Here is a 26,584-nt window from a genome sequence, read left to right on the forward strand (position 1 = left end):
TGTTTTTTTTGTAACACTGCTGTTGCTTTGTGCTGGTTACATCCACAAATATGTCTTCCTATAAACACAAATCTAACACCCCATTGGCTCATGTTTTTACGACTAGGGGCCAGTGTTTCTTCGATTTGGTGGCTATTTGTTGTTAATGAAAGCAATTTATTTTGATTTTCTTTCACTGGTAAACCAGGGCTCTAAGCCCCACTTTGAGCCTCATATTGACCTCTTAGAGAGGTGTAACATAATCAGCACTTGGTAACTAAGAATACACGGGCAGATTTGTGACGCTGTATTTAAACACAGTGGTGCTTCGAGCTACAAGCCTGCTCACAGCAGCAATGCTGAAATGCTGATCTTTATCAGGTTTTATATTAACTGTGTTGTAATACTGCATGTTGGTTAATCAACAACAAGACAAAGCACAGCTTCGGCTGATGGGAATGTCATTAGTTTTGCTGGTGTTTGGTCATAAACCAAAGTGTTGGCCAAAAAGTTTGATCTGATGATAGAGGAAAAGTTAAAGAGTCACTAAGTAACTACAGTTCGGGAATTCAAGAATTGATTTAGGCCTAACCCATGTAACCATGAGCCAGTAATTCATGTACAACCCACTGTAGCGGGGTTCTTCCGGGAAAAATATGGCATAGTCGGGAAGATACGTTTTAAAGTGTTTATTCCACCAAACCAACCAAAACCGTGAAAAAAATATGTACAAACTAACAACAAAATATTTACAAAAAGGTACACTGGGTTCAGAGTTCTTCAGTAACCCAAATTACAGCTGGACCACCGGCCAAAAAAACAAGGACAATAGTCCAAAAACATGCTCACTCAATACTTTCTCTTATTGTCAAATACCTGCCATGTACCACCAACTCTCCACACCAACATGGACAAGATGGCTGCCTTATAAATCATAAGCCCCTCCCACTGGGCATGACACAAAAAGAATAATTAACTTTGAAATCAGTGTTTCCCTACAAATAGTTAAATACAGAGAAATACCTCCTAACTACAGAACTGTGGGGCGGTGAATTATGGCGATAATTGCGACCAATGTAGTGGACCAGAACGGGGCTCGGAAATGTTTGATGAGCGGTGTGTAACGTGTGGCGCATAGCGCGTAGCATGTGTGTCTGTGTGTGTGTATGTGTATGTGTATGTGTATGTGTGCACTGCCCGCACTCAGTGATGGGGCCGCTCCATCACACCCACGTTATGGGAAATGCTGCAATCACTTGACCAATGTGCTGATGGGGTAAAGAAGGAAGTAGTATAAAGAGTGAAAGTCCACAGGAGGAGGCTAGTTAGGGTGCTGGATGGGTCAAACAAAACAGGACTTTCACAGGAGACTGGTATTAGTAGCAAACTTTGAGCTATTTTAAGGTACGTCTCTAAACCAAACCTACATAACTTTGCTTGAAGTACGTAATGTCACAACACCCAACCATGTTTCTTTTCCTTAAGCAAGCCTGTGTAACTTTAGTTGCCTTAACGTGACATACGTAACTTTCTGTTAACTACACAACATGATGAGGCCATTCATGAGTGGCTAATGCGATGGTACGTGTATTTTCGCAAGATATCTTACAAACCATTGTGTGAGGATACTTTGATTTAATAGTTGTTGAGACATCTCACTCAAAACTTCAAATGTGAACCTTATGGTGGCACTAAAGGAAAAGTGAGAGAATCACCAAAGTCATTTGCATTCATCATCTGAAGGTAATGAATGTCATCAAAATAGTGAAAACTTGATGGCGCTAAATGAAAAGACAGAGGACCACCAAAATCATCCTATGTCTGTTCGACATACAATGGTAATCCTTACCATGGTTGTTGAGATCTTTCAGTGTTGGATAAACTAACCAACACTGCCATCCCTAGAGCCACATGAGTGCAGCAAAAAAACATAGACGAAGCAACTAAAAGACCTGTTCCTTCCACACATAAGTAAACAGAGGAAGCTGGCTGTCAACAGACTCAAATAGTTTTCCTTCAAAGACATGAGGTAAACTGTATTTCAGTGTTGTTGCATCACTAACTTGCTGAGTTGCTGAAGTTTTTAAAATTTCAAAAACATGGAGTAAACAACAACAAAGGTTTAGTCAGCAATGTTTCCTCAGAAAACGGCATGCTGAAATTCTCAGAAATAGCTGGTATTTGTCTTTTTTTCCAAATTAAAAATCCTTGAAATGAAGGCAATACTGCCCGTGTGGCTGTGCAACATGAGCCCTTATAAAACTTTAATGATCTTAGGTAAGACCAGCACTATGTTGCCTTTTCCTCACATACTGCAGGGACACTATGGACAGCACTTGCATTCACAAAGACCTGAGACTATGTATGAGAGACAGATATACAGTGTCACTATTTCTTTAGGACTTGTTTGGTGACACTCACAGGCAGCCTGCACAGATGATCAAGTCCCTCAAGTCCCTGCTGCAGCAACAAACCAGACATGATGCCAGGTACAGTGAAACAAGTGAAGAAGACAAACAAAAAGACATCAAGAGAGTCCATCCTTCTCTGGGAACCCAGCTAATAACACTTGCCTCTGTACCCACTGTGTCAGGCCTCTTCAGCACATATTCATTATTCAGAGGGTGTTCCTCTCCATCTATACCACCGCTCTACCCTCTCCAGTCATCCCCACCATAGATTCATAATTTATCAGCCATACCTATAAATGTTTAATTGTTTTTAGACTCCCGTTGGGGATGTATAATTCAATGATTTGTGCACCAAAAGAAAGCTTTTTCTATGAAAGTAAAATTACAGAAGATCCCCTTGAAAGGGCTTGGACAAATCTCTTCATGATATTATGTAACACAAAACCGTCCTGGAGATCTAGCCCCTTCTTATTATTGTCTGGACAGATGCAGAGAAGGAAGATTGATTCTTTTATTCTGCCCCACTCTGTCTGTCTGTCTGTCTGTCTGTCTGTTTGTCTGTGATACCCGTGCAGAGCTGTGACACAGTGATCTTCAGAAGAATAAAGAGCCAAACTAAACTTTCAAACAAAAAGTGTGCATGGTCCAACAATAACATTCACAAGTAGAAATATAGAAATGCACTACATAGACTATTATGTCTTGATGTTGGATTATTGTATTGTATGATCTTGCACATGTGCAATGAGATATTTGTATGGAAATATAACAAAATAACAAAAATATAACATAAAATTAACAGCTCTGTGTGCAAGTTTCAGAAAGTCTGTGTTATTCGTGACACCTCTTTAAGGCTGTTAAGTGAATTGCAGTCAGTATTCTGTAGCTTACACTCACACTCCATAGGCGTATGCTAGTGCCTGTGGGCATTAACCAGAAAACATTGACGTGACACACACAAGGCCAAACGTTGACTAGCAATATGTAGATAGGGTCCTGGAAAATAAATTACAATCTGCAGCAGGTTGTAGCAGCTGGAATTCAGCCAGTGCAAACCACAGCATAAAGTAAAGGTCCGTCTACAAGCAGCTGCTGCAAAATGTATATCACGGAAACACCATGACTCTGTTGTGGTGGGTGCCAATCCTTTGTTGATGTTGGCAGACTCCTTTTCTTAGCTACTGTTGCACACAGTCCCCCAGGAAAGCTGCTCAGCCTCACTTTCAAGCTTTCCCAGTGGCCACTCACGGTATTGCAGCAAAAATATCCCCAGTGGCCCAAAAAGCATTTTCCCCATAGACCACCACTATGAAAGAGATGTCTGTAAAACTGTTGACAGGACACCTCGAACCTCAAACAAGGGTCAGTTATGACTCTTTCTATGTATTGTGAATTTTTTTATTTTGTGCTGGTGATATATTTATAAAGCTTTGCTCCAAAAACTATGACATCATCACAATGTAGTAAACCCTGGAGTTAGAAACCTTTAATGGTGTGGCACACAATCCCATTGAACTGCATAGGTGCCATCTTGGCATATGGAATTGGGAGTTGTTATACGTCTATGGTTGCACGCTGTTAGCACTGTACAGAGCTGGAAGGAGGCTTGGTACTCATGAGCGTGCATAAATGTCAAATCCTTTGCATCTTCCCATTAAATTCATCCTTTACACAGGAATTAGTGAACGGGCTTTTATAGGCAACGAAGGAGGTCAGGGAAGCTCACAGTTTGTAAGTGACGTTATAATCCCTTCACCCAGCGGCAATAGAAAAACATTAATACATGTAAAAGTTACATACTGAGCCTTTAAATATGCAAAAGCAGGCCAGTGAGTCACCCCAGTATTGGCAGGTTTGGTTTAGCGTTGCTGGCAGTCCCAGTAGATCTAATGTGATCAATAGACCATAAATAATAATTTGTTGCCCTATTAAAGCAAGACTAAAAATGTCTTTGCCACTGTCTGCTGACTCAAGAGCCTGCATAAACTTGGCCCAAAAAACTGTGCACTTGGCTTTGTAAAGATGCATGTCCCCAGTAATGATCTGACACACCTCGAGCCTTGGTACTGTACCTCTTTAGTGAACTGTACAGCCCATAAAAGAGGCAGTTCATAGGCTGAATTAATAGTTTGGAAAAGTTTATTGGCAGGCTGTACCACTGAGAGGCATTTAAAAGTAATTTATGAGGCATTTATCAGAGCTGTTTGCAGGACAATGAAGCCATCTGACTGTAAAAAAGTCTTGTCACATTTCAGATAATGTCCTTCTTTTTGTTTGTGTTAATGAGAAAGTCAATGTTACACAGACATGAATTGAAGCATGCCAGTTTACCACCATTTATATATATATATATATATATATATATATATATATATGAAATGGGTTTGATATTTTTGCCAGAACTTTGATGCTCATTATCCCAAAACCCAAACCACAGAGTTAAAAATTCATTTTAAAATTGTTTTGGTTTGTGACATTTCCTGACCCACAGATTAATATTTAACCTGGAACGTGCCCTTTCTGCCTGTTTGGCGTGTTGCATATTCAGCTGTGAGTGACTTGATCGCCACTGCTGCGTGCATGTGACAAGGAAAGAGTGCTGTGACATTGCTGTGAGGTTATAAAACCACACCAAGCCTGGAGAGCTGGCCTGCAGCATGATGGCTTCACTTTGACCACGACAGGTATGGTAGGAATATGGTTTTTACATACAATATAATGTGTGTAAAGTGTAAATTGTATTGTGAATTTTATCGTGATTCACCTCGGCTTGTATTGTGAGCTTTTGGAGTCATGATCTAGATTTGGGTCCAGACCTCTTTCAGTCCAATCACACATGAGGTGGGTAATCTCCATAATTAGATTGCTTGAAAATCTCTTTTAAACAGGTTCTTATGCAGTCTATAAAGCTGCATTATTATTATTATTATTATATGTGTATTTTTCATCAATGGAAAAATGAATTGAGCTAAATCCTTTCATGCATGGTAAATCTAATCTGCTTCCACTGACTGTGGTCCAAAGAGATGACAAACAGCTTACAAATTTGTATTTCTAATATTTCCTTCTCTTGATAGATCACTGTTGTGAAAATTTCTTACAGACTATTCAAGATGTCCAAGAATGGCATTCTGTTATAATCAGTCTGCTTCAATAAAGATGATGTCCAGATGATTTTATGGTGCTCATAAAAAAGACACTGTCATGAAAAGATGAATCCAACCCCTTTGAACTTTGATACTGTGGTCACATGTGCAGTCTTGCTGGAGGGAGAGCTGCTGTAAGTCCTCAAAGAATGAGAGTGTGCTAAGATATACATTGTTAAAGGAAAGTCTTCTCAATGAATGTGTTCCTTATGAATAGAGTTACATCACCATTGTCAAACAAAAACAAGCCATGCCTGCAGTGTAATGATTAGTCAGTATGTTTATTACTGTGGTTATGTTTTGCTCTAGTTGGATGAGTTCCAACTGTGACTGGATTATAAAAATACATGTTACATCAGACTTACGTGACCTTTGGTCACCTGAGGAGGAAAAAGGAGGAAAACAGTTAGAAAACCTGAGACTGAGTAATAAATGTACTGTATATTGTTATTTGTGTCCATGCAGGCTACTCTATATTATTGTTTCAGTGAGTCTGGGAGCTTTTTCTGTTTTGGAAAAGATGAAAATGTTTACTGTTTTTGTAATCAGCAAGAGCAAGTCTAACTAAAATCACCCTACAATATAAGATAAAAATTCCTCTCTATTAAAAATTACTGTGTTACATTTTACAAAGAGTGGTATTTGTTGTATTAATATGTCAGTGTTTATACTAGTGGAACAACATCATGCTGTCCCCGGTAGTGAACTGCACCATAGAACCCTCGTGTCGAAACGAACAATGAATTTCTTTTCTATATTTGCACTGTGTGTGTATAACTGATCATAAATCATAAATGTACAATTTTCTCAGTTTTCCCTTACAAGAATTTTTTGAAAAATATCTCTGCACACCTGAATGTGTGACAGGTGCGTTGGAGGAGGTGCAATATGGAAGACAAAGAACTCCCGCACACTGTCTCACTTAGTGCTGAAATATTATTTGATTTGATTACACCCGATGAAGGTCTGACAGATGGAAACGTTGTTACCATAATCAGATAAATATTTCAGCAGTGGGCGAGACAGTGTGTTGAGTTCTTCTCTTTGTTTTTAAGGCTTGCAAGAATTTACCTGACAAGAGGACAAAACACAGGCCATTAGTACCAAAATGGCTGATAATACATAAAAAGAGCTAGACAGCGATAAGTGTAACAAGCATTGTTAGGCTAGATACATTACATAACCTGCTACTTTAACAGCAGAATAAAACATCACCATGGCAACCAACACAGAAATGTATAGACAATCTCAACCACAGCTACAGACCACAAACACAGACCTGTCTGTCTGAATGGCATTCTCACAGATTTTTGTACTGTAAAGTCCTCCTCAATCTGCTTTAGGTATAACTAACTAACTAACTAACTAGGTATCCCAATGTGCTCTTCAAATTCAGAAGGTTTAGCGTGATAGCTTGGCAGTCACAACCTTGATAGGAATTATCATAAAGAAGCAAAGAGGTCCTGCTGATTGTAAATGTTTCTCAATGAAGAAGTAGCAGAAATAGTAGAAGTCACTGCTGGAAGATCAACCAGGAGCATTTTAGCATTTATCCTGAGCTATTGGTCATGCAGCATTGTGGGAGGTTTGATTTGGGTCACTTAGCCTGGGGTGGTGCATTAAATGCATGATCAATGTAGATGAAACCATTGTTCTTGTTATTGTTTTTGCTTATGCCCAGGTACAATATCGCAGGAATCAAACGAAACTGGACAGTCACCCAGGAGACCACAGTTTGTGCCCTGTGTCAGACCAAAAGTGCGTCATGTATCAGTTCAAGGAAGACCCAAATACAGACTGCCAAGCAGGCTGAAGTTATAACTAAAAGCAAGTTTTGATACAGCAGATAAAAAACATCCAGATAAAGCAGGTAACTGAAAGTACAAATGAAAGCAGAACAAAAACTAAACTGAAAACCACAGCTGGAGTAAGAGGACATGGGTAACAGAAGGGAAATGTTGATTGGCTAACAACAAGGGTGTGGATGGGAACACTAGGGTGGAGCAAACAAGATTAATACAGAACAGGTGTGAAGGGAAGACTCTGGGAACAGGGAAGGACTAATGAGACAGGTGTGACCGAAAACAGGTGGGAAAATACACAAAGTCAGGAAGTAAAACCAGACACAACACATGAGGAGAGAATCTACAAAATAAAACAGGAAGCAGATTAAACATGAATAAATAACATGAAACAAGGAACATAAACAGGAAACTCCAAAACAAAGCCTATAGGATAGCAGAACATCAACAAATCCCAGGATCATGACACAGTGTTGTTTTAACTTAACAATACTCAATTTACCAGTGGTCATCACACACTGATGTCACTCATGTTATGCATTCACCTCATCTGACATTAGGTAATAAACGTAAATTTAACTCAAAACATCTTTTTCCTGAACCTAACCAAGCAGTTTTGTTGCCTAAACCCATCAGCAACCATTGCACAGCATTAACCATGTGTTACATTGTGTTTCAGCTGTGTGTCATATGGATTCACTAAAGAGTACCCTGTGCATCATAATGAGATGCTGAGGGGCATGACAAAGTATCTGTATATGACGACCTGGGGATGAAAACAGGTTGCCACACCAGCAGCTCTTTCTCTACTTCAGCTGCTGATTTATCGCCTTTCTTTTGTTTCATTCTCACACAGTTTATCAGCACTGAATCTGAATCTGAATCTTTTGTTCTCACTCTGTAATATGTGTGTCTTGACATGTAGCAAAAAATAACTGCTTTTTATGAATACCCTAAAGGAAAGGTACACAAAACACTTTGTTTCAGTAAGTAGAGTGCTGTAAATGTAAAATCCTGGTGTTTTTGTTTACCTAGATTTTTCCTATCAGATGAACATGGACTCCCCAGTGAAAGCTCAGAAGACGAGGGTAGCAGTGGCACCACAAGCAGCCCCTGATGGTGGCTATGCCTGGTTCGTCCTGCTCTCCTGCTTCCTGATCTTTGGCCTTACCTTTGGGGTCATTAAGTCCTTTGGTGTATTCTATGTTGAGATACACCAATACTTTGAAACTACAGCAACAGAAACATCTTGGATTACCTCTATTGCTTTGGCTACCATTCACTTTGCGGGTAATTATCACAGTGTTTTTCTAATATGTATTTAAAATCTCTGTGCTCATAACAAAAAGAATGAAGGACATCAGTATATGTTTTATAGCCCTCAATGTCAACAACATTTCCTAAACTTCAAAATTGTATCTTTGAAAATCTTTCCACTCTTTTTGACCTTGATGTTGAATCTTTGAAATGACTCTGCAAAACAGACTTCTTGAGGTTCTGACCACCAGGTGGCTCTCCTACATCTTAAAAGACTCTTCAAGCAGCTCCAAGTCCTTTCTTGTGTTGAATGAATACTACCGCAATCACGCACAAAACTAACAGAAAGATGCAATAAGATTGCTTTTTGTGCAAATGTGCGTGTGGGTAAATTGAATTATTATCTGCTGCAAATGTAGGCCTGTCCAGGCAGCACAAGGTACCATGATTAACTTAAAAATTCTGAAACATCTTAAATCTTCTGTGGTTTAACTTAAATTAATAATAATGAAGGATTATATTCTAATTAATCATTTTCATTTAGACGTACTGAAAGTAAATAGGACATTTTGCCTGCTGTGAGGTGCATAATAATTCAGTATACTGCTACACTGTTGATCCAAATACACTTACTGTTTATCCTATATGAATTTTCTGTGTGTCCCCCTGCAGCTCCTGTATCATCTGCTCTGAGTGCTCACTACAGCCATCGCTCTGTAGTGATAATGGGAGGACTGATATGCAGCATAGGAGTCATGTTTGGGGCTTTTGCTCGTAACCTAATCGAACTCTATTTAACAGTGGGGTTCCTAAACGGTGAGTGGTTTGAAGCAAAGACGCACATACAACACAAGCTCAAAAACATACACACAAAACATGATATTCACTGGAATACTTTGCTGCAGGTTTGGGCTATGCAATGACATGGACCCCGTCGATGACCATGCTGGGATTGTACTTTGAGAAGAGGCGTCCGATAGCAAACGCCTTGGCCAGTTCTGGAGAATGCATCCTTTCCTTTGTCCTCACACCTCTGTTCCAGCTGTTGATTGACAGCTACTCATGGAGGGGCGCTTTGCTAATCCTGGGAGGTCTGCAGCTTAACCTCAGTGTGTGTGGGATGCTGCTGAGGTCCCTAAAAGTCACCAGAGACATAACTTGTGAGGTCAGAGCACAGGAAGAAGGCTTGTCCCTGGAACTGCTACCAAGAGACAGCATGGAGCAGAGCAAACTAAGCTGCCTAGAGGAGCCAGGAGTATCTGAGGGGTTAGAAAAGGAGACAATTAGGGCATCTCTTGAGGACCTGAAAAAGATACCTGATTCAACCATGAAAGTACAAGACTCAAACAGCAAAACTAGGATGGCTAAACTAAGCACCAAAATCCTTCGCTATGTAGATTATACACTCATCACTAATGCTCGATTCATGGTCTACTCAATGTTTGGGGTGTTTGCTGCACTGGGTTTCTTTGCCCCAGCTCTGTTTCTGGTTCCATATGCTCGTAGTAGGGGGATTGAGGAGTACCAGGCGGCTGCCCTCGTGTCCATCTCTGCAGTACTGGACCTGTTTGGAAGAGTGTTCTTTGGCTGGGTGGCAAACTTGAGACTGGTTGAAACGGTATGTTAAGTTCAGTGGGTAACCAAAGGAAAACATTTTGAAAATCACTTATCTGAGGGTAAAGGTACGGCCAAGCTTTGGTATCTACATCATCTAGTATAGCACATGTGATTATATTAATTGAAAGGTTTGACATTTTGGGACAGGAGATTTATTGCTTTCTTGCCAAAAGTTAGATAAGAAGATTGATACCACTATGATGTTGTAACCGTAAATATTAGGGTACAGCCAGTGGCCAATTAGCTTAGCTTAGCTTAGCTTAGCTTAGCTTAGCGTAAAGACTAGAACCAGGGGGAAACGGCTAGCATGGCTCTGAACAAAGGTAAGATAGATAAAAATCCATCTTCCAGCTCACTAATAAATATCCTTTACCTTGTTTGTTAGATATCCCTAGCCTGGAGCAAGATGACAAAACGGGAGTGTATCTATGTTTCCCGGGTTCTATGTTTCCCGGGTTCTATTTTCCCCACTTAACCCTGCAAAAAAGGTTCTATGTTCCTTGCTTATACAAAAAAGGTTCTATGTTTCCCGGATTCTATGTTCCCCGCTCAACCAAGCGGGAAACATAGAACCCTTTTTGGTTGAGCGGGACCCCCCCACCTCTCCATCGGGAGGAGACGCCTGTCTCCCCATTCGCCTGTTTGGGGGTGATGACGTTTAATGTCCCCGACAGAGCTGGTAGTCGTATTGAGCAACTTGTTAGCAACCGCCTTTTTTACGACACGTAAAAGCTTCAAAATTCACAAGTAGGGTATTTACTGACGTGTTTTATGTCGTAGAACAAAACCTGAAACTCGCTTAAGCTTTTCATAACCACAGACCTTATTTGAGGCATTTTACCAAAATCCCATTCAAAAAACGTATTGACTTTTAGACGAGAGAACCAGAAGTGCTAAAAGCGCTAACAGAGTTCCGGGTTTACTGGCACACTCTATTATGAGTTTTCATCTCTGGTGGAATTCACTTACATTTTAGTGTGCCATCAGCGTATTAATAGCATTTTAAACTAAACAAAGAAAAGTGTAAAATTTCCAAAAAGGTAAGTGTTGCTTTAAGAGAGAGCCAGGCTAGCAGTTTCCCCCTGCTTCCACTCTTTATGCTAAGCTAACCAGCTGCTGGTTGTAGCTCCATATTTAGTGTAAGGACATGAATCAATCAATCAATCAATCTTATCATCCAACTCTTGTCAAGAAAGCAAATAAGCATGTTTCACAAAACCATTACTGTGAAGAAGCAATAACCTGCCTACATGAAAAGTGCATGCAACTGCTGATGCACACATCTGTCTCCTGTGTCTCTGTTCCTCCAGGTGAAGCAGCTGACAGCTAGTGTGATTCTGCTGGGTACTGTGTTACTGCTCTGCCCGCTGGCCTCCTCGTTCCTAGAGCTGGCTGCTTTCAGCACAGCGTACGGCCTGGTGTATGGTGCTACGGTCGCCATCCACATCACCGTGCTGGCTGAGGTTGTGGGTGTCAGCAGGCTCGGAAGTGCGCTGGGCTTCTTTATGCTCATACGCAGCAGCGGAGGCCTGTTTGGACCGCCCATCGCTGGTGAGTGAGGAAGATGCTTTGATAGTTAACTGCAAGTACACAGTGTGCCGACTGTGCATATCAAAGAGAAATGGATTTCAGCTTTGTGTTGTTGCTGTAAAATTCCCAGTGATCCTTTTCACCATACTTACTGGCTGCCGGCTAGAAATAAACAAGAGGCAGCACAGACTAGAATAGACTTGTACCTCATTGTATGTTAACATTTTTGTTAGCTTTGAGGAAAACTCAAATCATTAAGTCAAGGTTACAGTGTCTGCCATTTCCCTGGGCCTTTTCTTCCGACACATTAAATCTCACACAATGGATGTGTTCATACACCATTCATTGTAACACAGCCCAGTGAGCCTATTCAACCAAAATGAGATCTTTATACCTTCATGACATGCAGCACCACCCTTCAATTAATCAGGAATTTTGTCGTCCGGTCAATCCCACAGGACCGGCGGTTTTTATTCAGAGAGCAACTGTGCAAAAATTGTAATATCATGATACTTAATGGTTGTGTTAATTTCATGGCTGATTGCTTCTCAAAAATTATTTTTTCTCCTTTAAATGGAGTTTCTTCCCCACTGACTCCTTTCTGTTACTGATGACAGTTGTCAAGATTCATACACTGTGTCCTACAGAGTATGAGTACAGCTGTAACAGAGAAATGGCATAACAAAGGAGTCGATACAATCAAAATATCTTTTAAATACCAAGTAGGATTTCATAGACTTATTCAGACCTTTGACTGGAGCAATAATCACTGCTTTGGCCACTTCAGAAACAAGCTGTAAACACCCCACAACTTGCTAGCAAACTGTTAGCTCATCCAGCAGACACAGAGCAACACTGGCATTCATTTGAAGTCTTTTTACTGGCCGCCTGGCAAATGCAAGTCAAATATTCACTCTCCTTTTAGCTCTGTTTTTGGTTTCTACCAAATCTCTGTCTGCTAAATAAACCACTGTGTACACCAGCTAGTTGCTAACTTTTACTGTCTGCCTTTGGGTTCTGAGCATAGACTGTATAATGAGAATGGACATAACCACCGTGGCATCACCCAGTGATTTGTGAACTCCTGTTTTGTTTTTCGGAGCCATAAGTGACCATATTTAGACTACAGGGTGAAGCTGTGAAGGAGCGAGGGGTGGTTCTGACTCATAGACAGTGGTGATGCCGAGCAGACAGCCTGTCACTCAGAGCAGTCACACCCTTAATTATACATAGCCTTAGTCCTTAATAATATGTAAACAGGGGAGTTTTGTAAAAACCTCAACCCATAGAGTTGTCATGGATAGGGCAATAAGCTATAGAGACCAAAACGTTTTTGCACCATGCTGTAAGCATGTTTATTTCTGCTGTTAAGTTGGGCATTTTAACATGGGTGTCTAAGGGCATTGACTCACTTTTGGAGCCAGTCTCAAGTGGCCATTCACAGAACTGCAATTTTGGTACTGTATTTCACTGAAAACAGTTGGCTGATGTTAAAAACGACACAGATGAGAGCAGTGAGAGTGAACTCACATGAAACCAAAACAATAAGCTGAAAGATGCTAAAATGCTCAGGAGAGCTGAGGGCAACAAATTCAAGTGATAAGATACCGAATCCCAATTGCTTCCATCGGTGTGTGAGCATGTTAAAAACTGAGTAGCAGGTGTCAGCTTGAATGGTAGCCTCTGCCACCAGTGTATGAATGTGTGTGTGAATGGGTGAACTGACTCACAGTGTAAAAAGTGCTTTGAGTGGTCAGATGACTACAAAGGCACTATACAAATGCAGGTCCATTTACCATAATTCTCTGTGGGTTCATTTCTTCGAGTGACCACATAGTCATGTGATCCAGTTATGGGAAGATATATGAAACTTCCAGTAAACATGAACTATTATGAACATTTTCCTGATATGGTATTTTGCATATGTCACATTCTTCTTCTTTCAGTATAAAAATATTTCTGCTTTTTATGTACATTCCGTACTCTGTGATTAGCAGAAAATTAATTATGGACAGCAACTCATTGCCTTATCCACCCCTCCAAAATTAGATTTAATTACATTTACAGATACTGTAGATTCGTGGCTGGAAAGCTTTTCAAATGCGTCAGATGCTTTAGCAATCTGTTTGCAATTATCTTCATTAATCTATTCTATTGTGAGAAATAAAAAAATACTTAGGCAGCTATTAAACTGAAATGCCCCTAGCGCTTGTTTTCCAGTCTTCTCTCTAACCAACACATACGGCAGCCCCACCACCACCCACAGCGCTGTCCTCCAAACAAGTAAGAATTTGAACCCGATTACTGAGGTTACCCTCATTTTCATACACACTCTAAACAATAGCAGTAAATAAAGCCTGAAAAACACCCAGCTTGACTTTGGCACCCAGGCACGACCACCCCTGCCAGAAAGTGTCCTGCCTCTGAGCGCAGCCAGCAGTAAATCAGCTGGGGGAAAGCTCTCCAACAGAGTGTAGTTTGGATTAATTTGATGGATTTTTAGGAAGGTTTTTAGTGTGGCCGTTTTCAGTGTGGCAAACACAGAGAATGAGAGGGGTTTGAGTAATTGTGGCAGGCTACTATTCTGTCCCTCTGCAGGATATATGTGTAGAGGAACTTGTACTTTCCGTTTTGCACAGAATATATTTTCAATTATGAAATAAGCGTTTCCATTTTCATTGGCCTGGTGTATAAGGAACATGCTAGAAAACAAATGCAAATACTTGTCATTGCCCTGCTAAGTCCTTTAAACCTCAATTACTCATGTTCACTTTCATATCTCTATTAATCTCTGTTTAACATGTTCCGGAAAACCTCTTCATTTGGATTAAAACAAAAGCCCCGCACGTAAATATTAAATTTAAGATTATGCTACAGGCTGAAACTGACCTCAAATAAAGTCGAAATAAAGAGCTAATTAAAGTGAAGGTGGCGTCCTATTTATAACTTAACATGGTCCCTCTGACACAGAGGCTATTTCTCACATATTTACTGTACCGTTCAGTAGTTTGAACACTTTGAAGACTAGAGACATGATGGATGTTGAGGATTCATCAAAGCATTCTAATTATGTTTCCTTTACAGGACGAAGGCTCTTGCAGTACTGCCTTAGGATAAAATGAATCTTGGTGCAATCCTCCCTTCCTTATCTCTGCCTCAGTCTTAGGTCTCGTTCAGAACTATCTGCCATTAAATGAAGCCAGTATGATACCATAATTGGGGTGCTGCTGTGTTTTGGCCAGCATGAGTGCATTCCAGTCAGAACTGAATGTTGACATTAGACTAAAATATTATGATTAAAAAAATATGTCTGTGTCAAAGCAGCAAATCACTCACACACACTTTTCTCTGTAGGATTCTTCATAGACAAGATGGGTGATTATGGAACGGGGTTCATCATGGCAGGGGTGGCTCTCATCATCTCTGCTCTGTTCCTGCTCATCCTCCATCAGATGAACAGCAGGGGTCAGGGGTCGACCACCAAGAACCCCGATGTGCACATGGACAACACGGGACCATCTGTCAGAGCTGACGCCAAAGTGCTGGACATGACATGATTGAAGGGGAAATTGTTTCTGTTGCTGATAGATGATGAGTTTGAAAAGAGATATGGATCTCAGGATCACAGTCAGAAGCCGAATCAAGTGAAGCCATACCTCAAGTGTTTTCACAAACCTAAGGGACTGAATGAAAATTAGAGGAAGGGGTTGTCAGAGTGGGCAAGGGTTGTTGTTTTTTTTGTTTTTTTTCCCTAGATTTTATTTTAAACATTTTGATCAGGTTTGCAGGTGTGTTTTCAGTCCATGGGTGGTGAGATAACATTTTATTATCAGTCAGACTGCAGTCAAGTTACTTAAAGCATCATATGTTTCACTTTGAATGTGAAACCAACTTCCCTTATTTGTAAAACAAGAGTTACTGGTGGTGAGGTAGTAGTTGGTAGCCCTTGTTTCAAACATATAGAATGTCTGCAGTAGTTGCTAAATCTGACAACTGTTCATTTCATTTCTAAGGTGTGGACTGGTTGCACACACTGAAAACTCATGTTGTATTAAGATATTAGATGTTTAAGTCATGGACGTGTGGCACGGTGGTGCAGTGGTCAGCATTGTCACCTCACAGCAAGAGGGTTTGAACCCAGAGTGAAGGAGCCCACCTGAGTGGAGTTTGCATGTTCTCCCTGTGTCAGCGTGGGTTTTACATGGGTACCTCAGCGTCCTCCCACAGTCCAAAGACACGCGGGTTAATTGGTGACTCTAAATTGGCCGTAGGTGTGAATGTGAGTGTGAATGGTTGTCTGTCTCTATGTATCAGCCCTGTGATAGTCTGCCGACCTCTCTAGGGTGTACCCTGCCTTTCACCCAATGTCAGCTTGGATAGGCTCCAGCCACCATGACCCCCAACAGGCTAAGGATTTACCAAAACTTAATGAATGTATAATTAGACACTGGATGCCAAGAAGGAGGATATTTATTCCAATGGTCTCCAGCTTGGCGCATACACCAAAAACGTTTCTAGCTTCCAGGTTTTTACCTGCAGTATGCAGCCCACTGAATATGCGCAGTAGTATTGCTCCTGCTGGCTCTGCCTGCAAGTTCCTGCTCAGCTCATAGACTTCATGAATCAAACACTAATAGAAAGATTCATAATTAACCTTGTTTGCAGTTTGAGGTGTCCTGTCAATAGTCAGTGCGTGTACGTGCAGCTTGAGAAAATCGAATTACTGGCTTAGTCCAACTGACACCGGACTTTTAAATGCATGTAAACAGCTTAGTCCGACTGAAATTGGACTATCCATAGCTCAACTAACACACCTAGATAATTCAATTGAAAATCGAACTATTGCTGCATGTATCCACTTAGTCCGACTTGAATCGGACTCAACGTTCTGTGCGTGCACCACTTTTTCGTTCGCGGGCTTTCACCCAGAAGGAGAAGGAGATGACGTAGCAGCAGTGCAGTAACTCCCGGAAAAACAAACAAACAAACAAACACCATGGCGACCGAGAAGCAGAAGACGCACTTCTGGACGGATGAGGACACTACATTTGTGCTCCGACAGCTAAAGAAGCTAAACATTTTAAGTTTATGGATGGTTGGAAAATTCAAAATGCATTCTTATTTTAAAAAGTTGTTGCTGTTTTTTGCTGCAATACTGCAAGTGGCCAGTGGAAAAAATGGAAGCAAGGCTGGGTGGCTTGGTTTAAGTGCCTGGATACTTGGTATTGAATTCCATATTTCTCTTTTAGTGATTCATTGTTAAAGGAGTTTTACTGTTGTATTATTTTTAGATATTGTTGGGAGGTTTTGCGTTTTTTTACCCAAGTCAAGGGGATATTGTAATAATGCAACGGAGGGTCTTACTTTTTTAAGACATGAAAGGTTCAGCTCTTCTCCCTAATCTAGTAATTTTCGTACAGTCCCTAAAGTGTTCACATTATTCCCACTCTCTGGAATGCACTGAACTGTAGGAACATAACAAGCTGTAGAAACTGTGTATTTATGTCACTTAGGTGCAAAATGTGTCAGGAATGTGATAATCAATATGTGACAATGAAATATAATTAATTTCTATCAAAACCACAAGTTCTTAAGTTGATTTAAAAATTGAAGCATGTTTTTTATACGTATGCTGTCTTAGAGTCACACTTTGTTATTGATTTTTTTTCCTTCATTGCAATAGTGTGATGCATGAATGAATGCTGGCTTGCAGGGTGAAAATGTGACTCTAGCTCCCTCCAGCGAGGAGTTACTGTTATTGCATTTTTGCAACGTTCTCGGCTGAATGACTGAGCTGGAAAGTGCCGATAATTCCAGATATAATACCACAGGGAAGACTGGGGAATTTACAGATGTAGACCAAACAACCAAATTACAGTAAATTGCACCAGTTTTCAATTCAGTGCTCAAAATGAATGCAGTATTCTTTACTGCTGCAAGTTTGTGTTTCAGCTTTGCTTACAAACAGATCTGAAAATCACTCTTAAGTGTTAACTTACATCGCTGGAACAACAAAATAAGTTCTAAATGGTTCATTGAATTTCTTTCCAAGTTCAGTCTCAATGCAGCCTAAAACCCAGTGAGGAAAAGCTTTTCTTCATTTTCTTCCTCTGCTGCAGAATGTTTGGTATGTGCAACCATCAAGAAAAGTAGCTTTCATAACCCCAATCCAGCAAGAGGCACCCGATAAACATCTTCAGCCTGGTATAATGCAAAATATAACAAGTATAAATAAACATGTCACTCGGCATAAATCTGCAATAACAAACTCCAAACCACGGTTTACAAACAGTGGCCCACACTGGAATCCCCCCCACACACACACTAACAGACACAAGCTACACACACACACACACACACACACACACACACACACCAGAGGAAAGAGACTGCAGAAAAGAAAACTTGCCACAACAAGAGAGCTGGTCACAAAATACCGCAAGCCTTTGATCTGCCAGACAGGAACAAAGACATAATCCATGTTTCATAGAAACTCTACATGAAAACCAAACACACACACACTCAAACACAAAGACACACACAGTGTATGCCATGGTTGACTGCCAAGAGAGAGTAGAGGCCACCTATTATCAGGGAAAGGAAGACTGCCGGTTCAAAATTATCAGAGAATTTCCATTTCAGTGAACAAAAATCAACTGTCATTTCATACATGAAGTTTGATCTTTAATTGCAAAAAACTGATTTGCACGCCGTCTGTACCACACATAAAAGGGACAACGTCTGGCTGAGCAATAATCAGAACAGGCAGTGTGGAGTTAAACACCATTTTCTTTGATATAATTCAGATACATTTATTGATGGAGCTGATAAATGCTTAACTGTGTCAAGGAACATTAAAGGGGCACTCCATCAATTTTGTATATGAAGTTCAGTGTACACATCATGAGGAGTACTGATCAGCCTATCAAAATAGCTGGAAAATGTCCTCTGTGATTCTGGAGGGAACTTTTCAAAGTTTGAAAAACAACCCTGATTATGTGGGTATGATATGATAATTGTGCGTACATAAATACATCTATGTATGCTAATTTGAGTACAATAGTACCTGCACACACATTTGTGTGTGCTGTAGGGCATTGTGCAATGAGGACTGGCACTTCATAAACCTGTGCAATTGGGCGGTGTGCAATTCAATTAGCACTTTAACATGGGCAATGTGCAATAATATTAACCCTTAAAAACCATCGCACCTTTAATTTAGCACTCAAGCACTTTTGCATTTTCAACTGGTCCCCCAATTCTTGGTCTATCATGTCTGTATTACTGTTCGCTATATGTTTGTTTATTTGTTGTTATTGTTTTTGTTTGTTTGTTTTGATTAGTTAAACATCAACCTGCCAAGGGACTGAGGATGGAAATTAGCCATAGCTACAATCCTACATATTTACATTTAATGTTCATCAATATACACTGTCCCTGTTTTAAATAAACAAATAAATAAATAAATGTCATCTTGATGTCATCAGGGTAACCTTGTCTTATGCTTTTGACCTAAAGGTATACTATGCCGAAATTGTTGCCTATTGTTTGTAAGCTAGGGCTGGACAATATATCGATATTGCATCAATATTGTGATCTGAGACTAGATATCGTCTTAGATGTTGAATATCGTAATGTTGTCTTTTCTTGGTTTTAAAGGCTGCATTACAGTAAAGTAATGTAATTTTCTGAACTTACCAGACTGCTCTAGCTATTCTATCATTTGCCATTACCCATATAGTCATTATATCTACATTACTGATGATCTTTAATCAAAAATCTCATTGTGTAAATATTTTGGAAAGGCACCAATAGTCATCCCTACGATATCATTGCAATGTGCCAAGGTATTTCTCTATATCCCCCAGCCCTGTTGTAAAGACAACATTGAAACTTGGCCCCTCTTCCCTACACTGTTTGTACTTACACTACCAGCTATTGTAGAAATGTTACACTTGTAAGGGAAAAGACGAAACTTTAGTAAACTAACTAAGCTAGCACCTACCTGTCCAACAGAAAACAGGCCAAGTCCGCGTCGCTCTTCATCCCAGTCCTCTCCTTCAGTAGTCAGCGGCAATAGTGAAAGTGAAAGCCAACACCAGATTCACTCTTATTTTGGAATGCGCTTTGTCCAGTTGGTGTTTGACCTTGCCATATTTGCATTTTTGTCTACGCTGTGTCTGCAAGTTTCATAGCTTCCTCTCGGTTACATACAGCTTACGCTCTGGCACCTGGTTGCTACCTTTTTGTAAAGTCCTGACCTCATGGCCGCTGTCATTGGCTTGGGGATACACACCATAGCCCAAAGGTTGCAGCCCATAAACTTCCTGACTACAGCGACATAAGAAGAAAATACAAGCAGAGCCCATGCGCCCTGCAGATAAATATACCGCCAGACACTTCAAGCGGGTCATTAGTGATGATTGAGAGGGTCTAAATATAGTTTTTTAGGAAATTACTGCATAGTATACCTTCAACAGAAAGCCTAGGTTACAAAGTGGAAGTGCAGAGTTTGATAGTTAGAGGCTGGGAGGGTCTAATGAAAGATGCTATTGAGTAGGATTCAGAATTGTTGGAGATTGACCCTGACGAAGGTCCCATACTTGGCCTCTGTTCTTTGATTTTGACATGTTAACGCCCATGTGCTTAAACTTCTAGCAACTGGGTCGGACAGTTTCGCTCACTCCGTATCCCACTACCTGTGTGTATGTATGGAGAGATAGAGAGATAAAAAGCAGCAGCAGCAGCAGGTATATGGGACTGTATTCATTTGACCTTCTCAACATCAACTCCAAAAAAGACGAAAACACATGAAGAGCTTTGAAGTCTGACTGGACTTACTGAAACACCTCTCGGTCACTTTGACCCCGCAGTGGAACCTCTGGGCTCAGGGTCGCTATAGAGACAGCTGAAATAGTTTTTCTTTTTTTTTTTCTGTTTTTTGCCGACCTTGCTCCCGGGGGTCATGTTGAGGAATGTTGCGCCGTTACCTGAGTTCAAAGCAGCGCAGTAGCTGGATCAAAAAGAGTAGAGGTGAAAAGAAAAGCAGGAGGGAGACAAAAAGGGAGAAACAAAAATGGGGGAGAAGAAGAGAGGGGAGAGAAGGGGAAGACAACTGCATGTGAAAGAGGAGAAACCAGCTGGGAGAAAGTTGGAAGAGGAAAACATGAAGAGGGAAACTTAAAACTGAAGGAGGAGCACAGGAGGGGACAGAAACAGTAGGCAAGCTCCAGCAGAAAAATGCAAGGGAAAATAAAAAGAGCTGAATGTGAAGAAAGAGAAGGATAATAACAGAAAAGAAGTAATTACTGTATACTGAGCTGCTGAGTACAGTCAGACTTTGTGCTGGTTGGGGCCATTACAGGATAAAGGATAATAATACAGGGACGAAATAGTCATGAAGGGGAAGCAGTTGAGATCGGGCATGGCTTTAACCTCCTCACTGATTACAAGAGGAGAGACAGAGATGGTGGTAATGAGAAATGATTAGTGTAGCTACAGGGGGGTTATCTTAATGAGCATTACAAGCGACCAGACCTGCACACCACCTCCTCCGAAGGCAGGAATGCACGTTGAAACAGGTTACTTCATCACACGTGAACAGTCTCATGTGTTTGTGGCCTGTTGCTAATCGGAGATGTCCTAAGGTGGTCCTCATTTTGGAAAATATTTTTTTCCTAGGTGACTTTCCAGATTGCAATCCATAATCAGTTTCATTTGTTTGTAGAAGGCAAAAAGTCCACAGCTTCAGCCTCCAAAACACTGCCGATGAATAATGTGCAGGGATTAATCTTTCACATTTTAGTGTGTGTTCATTTTGGCTCCCTATCCAAGTTCAACAAATTATTTTTAAGTATGCAAGATTTTGGCAATTTAAGCAATGGTTCTTCTAAAAAAAATCATTATTTTTTTACCCAAATCAAAAACACATATTTTTGTTCTTACCTGTAGTCATATTTATTAGGCTGTGTTGGAGATATCGGCTGCAGAGATGTGCTGCAGAGATGTGCTTGTAAATATAATGGAACTAGAATGCACTCTGCGTGTGGTGCTAAAAGTGCCAAAAAACTAAAAATACATTTGAAAAACTCGACAGCAACGTTTCTTTCCAGATATCATGACTCAGTTACTGAAGATAATCCACAGACCTGGTTGTGAGCAGTTTCATGTAGGAACTATTTTCTTTCTACTGACCTACACCCACCCATCGTATCACAGTAGGTGGGAAACGTCCATCTAATGCGAGCTCACCTAGCGCCACTGAGCTAGCTAACCCGGTCTCTACTGCTAGCTCACCTAGCACCACTGAGCTAGCTAACCCGGTCTCTACTGCTAGCTCACGTAGCACCACTGAGTTCAATAGAAAGAAAAGGTCTGTGGATTATCTTGAGTAACCAGGTCATGATGTCTGGAAAGAGACATTGCTGTTGAGTTTTTTAAATGTATCATTTGGGCACTTTAAGCACCACAAGCCAATTGTCATCTAGTTCCATTATATTAAAGAGAAGCCAGATGTCTCTATGGCCGATATCTTCAACACTCCTTCCCACTGTCCCTTTAAAAAGACTTCAGATGTGAGCAAGCAGGAGATGGTATAGAAATCAGGCAGATGTTTAGTCTACATGAACTCCTCTTTCTCGCTTGTCAATCATTCTCTCTTTCTCCCTTCATCGACCTTTCTGCATTTCTTCCGTCCTCCAGCTTCTTGTTTTCTTCCTTTCTCCCCTTGATCTTCCTCATCTTCTCGTATTTTTCCATCAGCCAGAGCCAGCCCGCATCTTTAAACAGCTGTCCCACTTTAACTAATCAAGGTCATTGTATTGAAAAATGGCATCATAAAAAGCATGAAAAAACAACAATATATCATATTTCAAACATCAAAAACATGTGTTTTAAAAAGCATAGCTGCAGCGGTACATTATCAAATTACATTGCCAGTGAAGAAACTTTTCCATTTCTGCATTAATGAATCTTGTTGATAGTCTAAAGTGGAGTGAATGGCGCCAGTCCTACTCTCCTTGTCTCTTTATAGTCAAATAAATCCACAACGCAATCTTTTTATTTGCATGCAGCTGTACTGTATACGCATGTGTGTGTCATCACATAGCTCAAACTCAAACAGTCCAAATAAGACAAACACACATCCCAGCTTTGACTAAAACAGTCATTAAGTCAGAGATTTATCTGCCCTCCTCAGCTGCTCGAGGTTTATATTCTATGAGAAGCACATTAAAACCAAATGCTGAGATGCAGCTGATGCTCGGTGAACTTTTTAAAAGAGTGACCATAAAACAGAGCAAAGTAGACTTTTATTGGTGTTGGTGTAGAACACACTGAAGGTAGAAAATTAGTTTTAAGTAAACTGGATGAGTCAAAGTGCTGTAAAGACTTGGCACAACAGTGCAGGATGTAATCACATTAGAATAAATACAGATGTAGTATGATCAAGTAAATTCTGCAGACATAATTAAGGATCGTATACTGTGCATAAAGGGTGTTTTAAAGGGAATTTATTATGCTCATTTGGGTTTTTACAAGAACATGTTCACATGTTTTAATTTAAAACAAACACCCTCTGTGTGAGACGCTCAATTTTCCTCACCAAAATTTTCCTCCCCAAAAAAGCCCAGCATGCTCTACTTGGTTAGCATTTTCATGTCTTCTGCATCTTGGTATCTCTGCATCGTCACTGCAGCTGGAAAATAACTGAAGCGGAGAATATCAGCACTTTCTACTGTGAAAAACCACCAATAAAATCCTCTAAACACAACCTCATTTTACAGCAGGACTATGATCAGCAACCAAGATTACATGTTTCCCTGAAGTTAGCATGTTGCTACATGTAGCAGTGCACTTGCAGGTGGGGAATAGCTATGTAAAGCAGCACTTTGTCCCATTAAAAGTCACCATTAAAGCTTTAAAGTACAATCGTACATGTGTTTGATCCAAAGTCGAGGAAAACCAAGATTAAATGTTTCCCTGATGTTAGCATGTAGCTACATGTAGCAGTGTACTTGCAGACAGGGAATGCTTGTTATAGAGTTTAGCAGCACTTTCTCCTGGTAAAAATCACCAATTAAAGCTCCTAAACAAAACCAGACATGTTCCAGCAGGAATAAGATCCAGAGTAGGGGAAAAATTAACAATGTTGGCAACCAAGATTACATATTTACAATAGCATGGAGCAGATGACCATATAAAAAAATCCATCACGAGCTGACCTCAGCTCGTCTTGAAAGTAGAAAAACATTGGAAACAGAGTATTCAGCACGTCTGAATCCTGATGTTTTTGCTCACAGCAATTACTTCTTTATATATGTGACCTATTACCTGAAATGTTGGCTACATTTAATATGAACATCTGATACTGTAACATTATATACACAACAGAAAATAAGGAAAAGCATTATGGGTGTCCTTTATATGCATAATACCACATATGTGCAACTTTCACCCCTCTCCAAATCAAGCAGCCTGGTTCAAACCAGCCAGTCACAGCTGACCCCTGACCCCTCAGTGTGACCTCTGACCCCGGCTGACAGTCCACATTTGGAAGGAATGGCTTTGACAGGCTTCTGCTTCAGGCTTCAGCACCCTGATACAAGAGGCCCACCAGAGTGGTGTACTTATAAACATTAAAGTGACTATAAAATGATAATTGCTGAGCTCACCATGACAGCTTAATTTGTTGCATAGACTCACATGGATATGCCAAAACACTAATATAATTACTGTTGTGTATCTTAGTCATGCCATTATTAATAACAGGTGTACACACTCAGTCATGCATACAGTAAAGGCATAGTTTATACATATTACACCTTGTAAATGTTGCGCGTATACACACACAGAAACCACACACCATCAAGACATTTGCATAAACCTCTGTTAGTCCACAAAGTGCACATATTCTGTCCAGATGCACAAGCTGGACTTCATTATGAAACATATGCCACACATATTCCCATTTGGCTTGTAGAAAATCATACTTACTGTGCTCGTATAATCGTCACATGTGGCTGAGGATCTGCCCTGACCGCTGAGCCAGATCCATCTCTGGACAGCTCCCAACTATTACGCCATGAATCAGACTGGAATTAATCTTGACCATCGGAGAGTAGAAGCATGTGATGTGAAGCCCCCGGAGACTCACAGATACTCCACCCTGCAGTTACAGCTACGGCGTGTCTTTGCCTCCAGAGAAGGCCTCTCACATGAAAGGAATTTCTGTCCTTTGAGCCGAGAGTCTGTCTCTGAACACACTGATTGTCCGCAGACTTTATCTCTGAGATGTTCCTTCCTCTTCCTCTCATTTCTGTCATATGTGTTTTGCTCCCATTCACAACTGTACAAATGGATGCTGTGACCAGACTGAATGCCATGTGTGGTTTGGCTATGGGAATTTAGTTATGTGTATCCTTTTGTGTGCATGGACTTACAGTATGTATGTGTGTGTGCATGTGTAGGCTGGAATGTGTCAATGTTTCCCCCCTTATCCTGTTCATGAATGCAGTTGTTTGGTTTATTTAATATTCATGTATACATTCCAGATTTAGAAAGGAGGCAGGATATGGATGATGGATCTGAGAACATGTCCTGGAATATTAGCAAGCTGACTACTACTAGACACTGTGCAGCTGCGGTTTTTCCCCATTAATTGCGGATGAACTGCAGACAGCTCAGGGTGTGGTACAGTTTTACAAAATCATGACAAGATAATAAAACACAGAGCTGAATATTGTTTTTATTATAGTTAATTGCATTTCACTCCAGCAAACCAGGCCCATTGAAAATCTAACACACATCTTTGCCTCTGTAGCAGATATTCTTGGTTCAAGTTGATTTTTCATTTTGTTTTCTCATGACACATCATACTGTATGTTCTCAGCCTCAGTCTTTTAGCATGATATCACATAGAGCCATCAAGTAGACTTTTAAAACATTTTTACAGAGTTCCCACAGAGCAAAGCAAACATTAAGGGATGCTTTTGAGGCAACTTCTGCCGCTAATTTTATCTCAATTAGCTAGCTAGTTACAATTTACAATATCTGCTGGATGCAGTTGTTTCAGCTGACAGTAAATCTGCCACTTTTATAGTAAACTGCATTATATTCTGTGTAAGAACAGAGGCTTGAGAGATGTAGCACGAGTAACTAAGGAGGGATGAAGCCAAGCAAACATTTTCAAAGCGTTTTAAAGGACCAGTGCATCAGATTTAGCGGGATCTCTTGAATATAATATTCATAATTAAGATTTCATTAGTGTATAATCACCTGTAACTAAGAACTGGTGTGTTTTTGTTAGGTTGGAATTATGGCAGGCCCCTCTTCTGCAAAGTCCCCCATGATGCACTGCCATGTTTTACTGTAGCCCAAGAATGGACAAAGCTCTAGTGAGGGACTTTCGTATTTTTGACTTACGTAAAGGCTACTGTTGGTTCTCTACACGCAGGGTGTGTATAGGAGGGGGAATTCAGTTGGTTGCGATCTGCAATCTTACCACTAGATGTCACTATATCCTTTACACTGCACCTTTAATTTGTACCATCGGGGTGATTGTGGCCTAGGAAGTAGAGTAGTCGCATACAAATTGGAAGGTCGCTGGTACGATCCCTGGCCCCTGCGCATGTCAGAGTGTCCTCAGGCAAGAAACTGCACCCCAAATTGCATGTTAGTGTAAAGGTGCACCTTGCATGGTAGTCTAGGCCAACAGTGTATGAATGGATGAATGGTGCCTGTGTTGTAAAGCACTTTGAGTTGTCGCCAAGACTGGAAAAGTGCAATATAAATCAAATCAGATCAAATCAAATCAGATCAAACTTAATTTATATAGCACTTTTCA

The 26,584-nt window shown here is 40.5% G+C and overlaps 1 protein-coding gene across 4 annotated transcripts; it reads left to right on the plus strand.

Annotated features, from left to right (window-relative positions):
- Positions 1 to 4,959: 4,959 nt before the first annotated feature.
- On the plus strand, positions 4,960 to 19,222 carry si:dkey-246g23.4 (uncharacterized protein LOC559426 homolog). 4 transcript variants are annotated; one of them, XM_049574966.1, is made up of 8 exons: positions 4,984 to 5,074; positions 5,494 to 5,670; positions 7,218 to 7,406; positions 8,374 to 8,628; positions 9,268 to 9,411; positions 9,501 to 10,213; positions 11,523 to 11,763; positions 15,097 to 19,222. In XM_049574966.1, exons 4-8 carry the CDS (start codon positions 8,388 to 8,390, stop codon positions 15,297 to 15,299), a joined length of 1,542 nt encoding a protein of 513 aa, XP_049430923.1. In that variant the 5' UTR covers positions 4,984 to 5,074; positions 5,494 to 5,670; positions 7,218 to 7,406; positions 8,374 to 8,387; the 3' UTR covers positions 15,300 to 19,222. The 4 variants fall into 4 exon arrangements, with proteins under 4 accessions (XP_049430924.1, XP_049430923.1, XP_049430926.1 ...); XM_049574968.1 differs by lacking the exon at positions 4,984 to 5,074 and adding an exon at positions 5,114 to 5,231; XM_049574969.1 differs by lacking the exon at positions 7,218 to 7,406.
- Positions 19,223 to 26,584: the final 7,362 nt, after the last annotated feature.

The sequence above is a fragment of the Epinephelus fuscoguttatus genome, linkage group LG4 (assembly GCF_011397635.1).
Source record: "Epinephelus fuscoguttatus linkage group LG4, E.fuscoguttatus.final_Chr_v1".
Taxonomy (NCBI): domain Eukaryota; kingdom Metazoa; phylum Chordata; class Actinopteri; order Perciformes; family Serranidae; genus Epinephelus; species Epinephelus fuscoguttatus.